This window comes from Nanorana parkeri, unplaced genomic scaffold, assembly GCF_000935625.1.
Source record: "Nanorana parkeri isolate BGI_ZX_2015 unplaced genomic scaffold, ASM93562v1 scaffold679, whole genome shotgun sequence".
Classification (NCBI taxonomy): Eukaryota; Metazoa; Chordata; class Amphibia; order Anura; family Dicroglossidae; genus Nanorana; species Nanorana parkeri.
In genome coordinates, this window is record NW_017306947.1 from 135,015 (window position 1) to 140,846 (window position 5,832).

The 5,832-nt window shown below is 39.1% G+C and overlaps 1 protein-coding gene across 1 annotated transcript; it reads left to right on the plus strand.

The window, feature by feature from the left end:
* Window positions 1-1,331: 1,331 nt before the first annotated feature.
* On the plus strand, window positions 1,332-2,376 carry LOC108792747 (E3 ubiquitin-protein ligase TRIM21-like). Its single transcript, XM_018563589.1, has one exon. The coding sequence runs from the start codon at window positions 1,332-1,334 to the stop codon at window positions 2,361-2,363; it is 1,032 nt and encodes a 343-aa protein (XP_018419091.1). The 3' UTR covers window positions 2,364-2,376.
* Window positions 2,377-5,832: the final 3,456 nt, after the last annotated feature.

The following is a 5,832-nucleotide window of genomic DNA, read 5'->3' on the forward strand; positions in this document are numbered from 1 at the left end:
ATCATGCAGCAGGTTGTTACCAACAGAATGGGATTGTCTGCAAACTATATGAAAAAAGGCAAAGAACAGGGAGCAACGACCTTGAGCTTTAAACACAGATATATTTTTAACACAAATAAAATGTACTCACAAGAAATGAGGAGTAAATGCTTCCATCTAGAGAAGATGACATCCAGCAACCCTCTGTGGCCAGTGGCAGCGCTGCTCGTGAACAGGGAACTGCATCCCACTTATCTTTTTAATTAGACCTAAAGGCAGCAATATATTAGTTGAAGCGGTATGAAACCACTTGTCTAAAATGTCAATAAAGTATCTCTATAATATATAATATACAGTATATAAAATGCATGGATTTTGCAGATGTGTCTGTTTTCATCCCTTCCTTAGTACCAGCTCAGTACATGATACCAATGAGGGGTGGAAAGACAGATGAGTAGAGCAAAGTACATGATGAGTAGCAAGGGGCACAACTGACAACATAAGCTTAAAAATAATTATTTCCTCATGCAACATTACCTTCGGATTCTCAGAAGCCATGCACAGTGCAGACAGTAAATCTTACTCAGCAACTAAATGAGTTCTCCATCCCTCTTTATCCCAGGATCAGCATGGGAACTCGAGATTCTGTGATTCTGAAGGGGTAACCTTCCTCTTCGGCTCTTCTTTCAACACAGGGGAAGATGGAGCTTCCATTTTTTCCTCTTACCCTGAGCGAAGCAACGGCCACTGCATGTCTGGAGTGCTTCTCCAAGACTTCCCAGATTTAAACGGGCCAGTTAAGAGACAGGGAGGTGGACATAGGAATGCAGGTGATACTCCATAAATCTGGGTGAGTTGACAGCTCTGACAAAGAAAAATTTTCAGTGGCAAAACTATATCTGGAACCTCTCCTCCATTGCCCACCACGGATGCTATTGCAGAGGTTGTGCCTATATACATTACCCATATTTCCCTATTTTGTTCATATTTTTATCTTTCTTTAATTTTTTTTTTTTATAACCAGAATTTCTGAATTCATCAGCAAGTAGCCAGAATAAGGAATAAAAATTCAAGCTTTTGGATATGTACCTGGCAGTTCATGGTTACATAGTTTGTTGAAGCAAACAAACCTCAATAGAAATCTTTCAATATTAACACAACCATTATTTATTTAAACAGATTCTGATTGTCTCTAAACAGAGGGCATGAATATGCCACAGCTATAGATATTTACAGGAAATACTATGCTACACAAATACATTCCTCCAGTTTATAATTAGGCTAATGTACTTACCTATGAAACCCAATTATAATTGATTTTGCATGTCATTTAAACCTACATATTACTCAACATGCAATTAACCATTTGTGCCCTCTTTATCCAGAGCCTCTCCCACTTTGACCATGAAGAAGATGTGGAAACACAAGTGACTGAAGATGTGTTTTCAATGCAGAGGGAAGCATGGGAATTGTTTGAACAGTTTGAAAGAAAATTCTGCTCCGTGCATTCCACTGCCATTCTGTACAGAGAGAGAATCGTTGAATCCTTTCAGCAGCTTCATCAACATCTTTTAAAGAAGGAAGAAGTGCAACTGGCCAAAATCGCAGAGAAAAAACAAAAAGCCATAAAGGATTTACAGATTAGAGAATCTTTGATTTCAGGCCTGTGTTCCTCCATTACGAAATTTATTTTCCTTCTGGAAAATGAAGAGGCAACATTTTTAGACACTGAAGTGTTGAATAGATTTAGGGCAGAGCTAAAGGATCTGTCCAAGTGTGAAGTTGCATTACATGGCCATGCATCCCCTATCAACACACAGGTGTGGAGAGGGATAAGGCATTTTGTAAAGCCACTGCAGAGATCATTACAGTTTGACCCACAGAGTGCTCATACTAACCTTATCTTCTCTAAAAATCTCAAGCAAGTAAGGTTCTCGCCCTTTGCTCAACCTCTGAAAAGCTCCAACTCTTTTGATCCAGGGCTTTATGTCTTGGGAGTTCCTGGTTTTCATTCTGGTCAGCACTACTGGGAAGTGGATGTTGGCCATAAAAGCAACTGGATTGTTGGAGTTGTGAAAGAGTCAGTACCAAGAAAGGGATCTCAAAACCTGGATCCAGCTAAGGGTTTTTGGGTGTTAAATAAACAAGGAGACAACGTCTACGTTGGCTGTGGGCTGTCATGTCCAAAGTCTTTGCGTTCTCCCCATAGAATTGGGGTGTTTATTGACCTTTTAGATGGCTACTTGGCTTTCTACGATGTAGATACGAATAGTGTAATCTTTGAAATCACAGAATGCAATTTTGTTGGGAACCTACTTCCATTTTTCTGCCCAGGAGTCCCAGCAAAGGAGGAAGATTTGGGGCCCTTGACTTTGCTTAACTAACTGCCCAATGAAGTAAAGGAAGTTGTATAAATGAATGATACATTTTGTTATGTATATATAGCCAGGTTTATAGGTGTTATTGTCATTATTGGAAATTGCTGGATATACATGTAAAAGGTAAAATACAAATACAGCACTCAAGATACTCCAGATCTCAAGTAATTGATGTGCTACAGTCATGGCCAAAAATATTGGCATCCCTGCATTTCTGTCAGATAATGCACCACTTCACGCAGAAAATTGTTGCAATTACAAATGTTTAGGCATTCTATTGGTATGACACAAAAGTTGAGGAAAAAAAAAGCCAAACCCCACACATTCCACGAAAAACTCCAAAAATGGACGGGGCAAAATTATTGGCACCCTCAATTAATATTTGGTAGCACATCCCTTCAGATTTCATATTGACATGCACTCAGTCAAGACATTAGCTTTACCAAAAAGCTGTAATTTTGTTTTCGTCTGTCCACAGCACATTCTCCCAAAAGAATATTGGCTATCTGAGGTAAGTTTTGGCAAACTCCAATCTAGCTTTTTGTTAAGTTTCTGTGTCAGCAATGGGGTTCTCCTGGGTCTCCTACCATAACGTCCCTTTTCATTCAGATGGTGACATGTAGTGCAAGCTAATAGTAAATAAAAGTAAATCACCGGCACACGCTTGAAGGGTTTTTAAAGTATTGATGGCAACCGGGGATGTTGCGGCATCGACAACAGGTAGATCCTTACACACATTAGCCTTTGAAAAAAGAAGAGTTCTTGTTTACCTTTTTTTTGCACTTCATACTAATAGAATTCTTCTGTGTTGATGTGGGTGTGCCTATCTTTTTGAATTTTAGCGGGAATTACGTCATGGGCTGTCTGTTTGCACCTGGATTGATGTGTATTTATACCTGCATGTTCACCTATGCATTGTGTCACTGTCGCTCTGATGAAGGATCCCTGTGCGGACCGGAAACGTTAGCACCGTATGACAGTATGTGACATTGGGTATTGAATAAACATATCAATACTTTAAAAACCCTTCAAGTGTGTGCCAGTGATTTACTTTTATTTACTATTAGTGTTTTGCACGGCGCCATCCGTGTTGTCACCTGGGCACCACATATACCTTGTGGTTTTGAGACCGTGGCAGTGCGAATATGATTTGGACTTTGATGTAGTGCAAGCTGACACAGTTGTACCCTGTGCCTCAAGGTCAGCTTGAATTTGTCTGGAGGTTGATTGAGGGTCTTTATCCACCATTCGAACAATCCTTTGTTGCAATTTTTGATGAATTGTTCTCCGTCCACGTCCAGGGAGATTAGCTACAGTGCCATGGGCTGTAAACCTCTTGACAATGTTGTGCACAGTGGACACAGGAACATTAAGATCTCTGGAGATGGACTTGTAACCTTGACATTGCCCATGCTTTTCCACAATTTTTGTTCTCAAATCCTCAGACAATGATTTGCTGCTCTTTCTCTTCTGCATGCTCCGTGTGGCACACAGAGACACACAAAAGAAAGGTTGAGTCAATTTTTCACCATTTTAACGGGTTGCCAGTGTTATTTCTATATTGTCAGCACCTGTTAATTGATACCGGTGAGTTTAATTACAAATTACAGGAGCATCAAAAACTTTTTTTTTTAATGCAATTATTTCTTGCAATTTGGAGAAGGTGCCAATAATTTTGTCCAGTCCATTTTTGGAGTTTTGCATGGGATGTGTCAGATTTGGCTTTTTTTCCCCCTCAACTTTTTTGTGTCATACCATTACAAACAAAAGGAATAAACATGAGAATGCCTAAACATTTGTAATTGCAACAATTTTCTGCGCAAAGTGGTGCATTATCTGACAGAAATGCAGGGGTGCCAATATTTGTAAGCAAGACTGTATATATTACTACCCCCAATCCAAACGCAACCTATAAAATATTAATATGTACAAAAATATATATATCTACAACATGCGCATAATGTGCAAACTTGATATGCAAAAATGTGCAAAAAAACTAATTATACTAAATTTATATAGCACAGTAAAGCATTCTTAGAGCAGAAGGTATTCACGGTTTATTTTGTACCATATCCCAAAACTTAAAGGATTATTCCTCATTTCAGGAATTAGAACCATGAAAATCATTTTTTTATACCCCAAATAGCCAACTGCATAGCCAGAACTGTTGCTGTATACTACAAATAAGGCATAGTTCCCAAATGTTCCTCATTTGGAGAGACTGTCCCTCTTTTGCAACCAAATTGTTGCTTTATCCTCCTCAGTTGTCCCTCTTTTTGGTCTAATGAGAAGATCTCTGCAAGGGTAAACTGCTCGTTTTTATCTAGAGCGATGGTAAGCCCCACAGTTACCTCATGTCCTATACACGGTGTATAGGACATGATAACTCACGGGACCTTAGACCACTGCAGCAAAGGGGGAGAGAGACTGCAAGGACCGGTCAGCCAGCCGGCTCAGAGGATCGGGTGAGTAACTTTTTTTATTTTAGTTCCTAGATGAAAACGAGCAGTTAACCCTTGCAATGTTTTTAATAAGTTCTCACCCTTTTGTCTGATTTAACAATGTGGTAGGGTCTATCCAGCATTGATTTAGAATAACATTTTTTAAAGAATCGGTCATACATTTCTTTTCCTTCAAGCTTTTATTCATTTGCACAAATTCTGCATAATATATCCTGTGCCAGAGGTACGCCTCTAATGGTGTGCATGGGGTGTCCTGAATCTGCCCATAATAATTACCTGAAATTCAACTTTGCCTTGCATACATCTTGAAGTGACACCCAAAAAGGATATTGCTATTTCCTCACTACATCCACTAAAATATCATTTATTTACCGTCATTATTATTTGGAAAAGATAAGAAGGCAGAAATATCTAACAGAGGTTCAGTACTGATAAATATTGGTCAGCAATATAGAGGGGGAAAAACATATTGAAGGGAATTCATCAACATTGGAGCAGACAAAATCTGAAGCAGCTGTGCATGGTAAACAATCAGCTTCTCTCTTCAGTTTGTTCAGTTAAGATTTGAAAATGAAAGAGAGAAGAAGCTGATTGGTTGCCATGCACAGCTGCTCCAGATTTTGTCTGCTCCAGTGTTAATAATTTCCCATCTATGTGCTCGTAAAATGAGGTACTACCTCCAAAAATGCCAGACCACCACCCCATATAAAGGTTCAGCAGAGAGGGAAAAATGTAGCACCCATAGCTGTCCTGTACTTCTGGAGGTAGAACACCTCATCTAATTCAAAATCCCCTAGAAAATTGTGAGTGTGCAAAAACATCGATAACAAATTATTTATTTGTCTCAGATAGGGATGTTCAGATACCAAGTACCATACTCAATACAAGTACAAGTTGTAGCTACTTTTCTAGCTACAAGACTAGAGAAAAATTCAAAAGTTAGGAGGCAGCTGTCATTTGTAAGGAGCATACAGAGCTCCTGGGATTTGTGCACCCCTGTTTAAATGTATTAT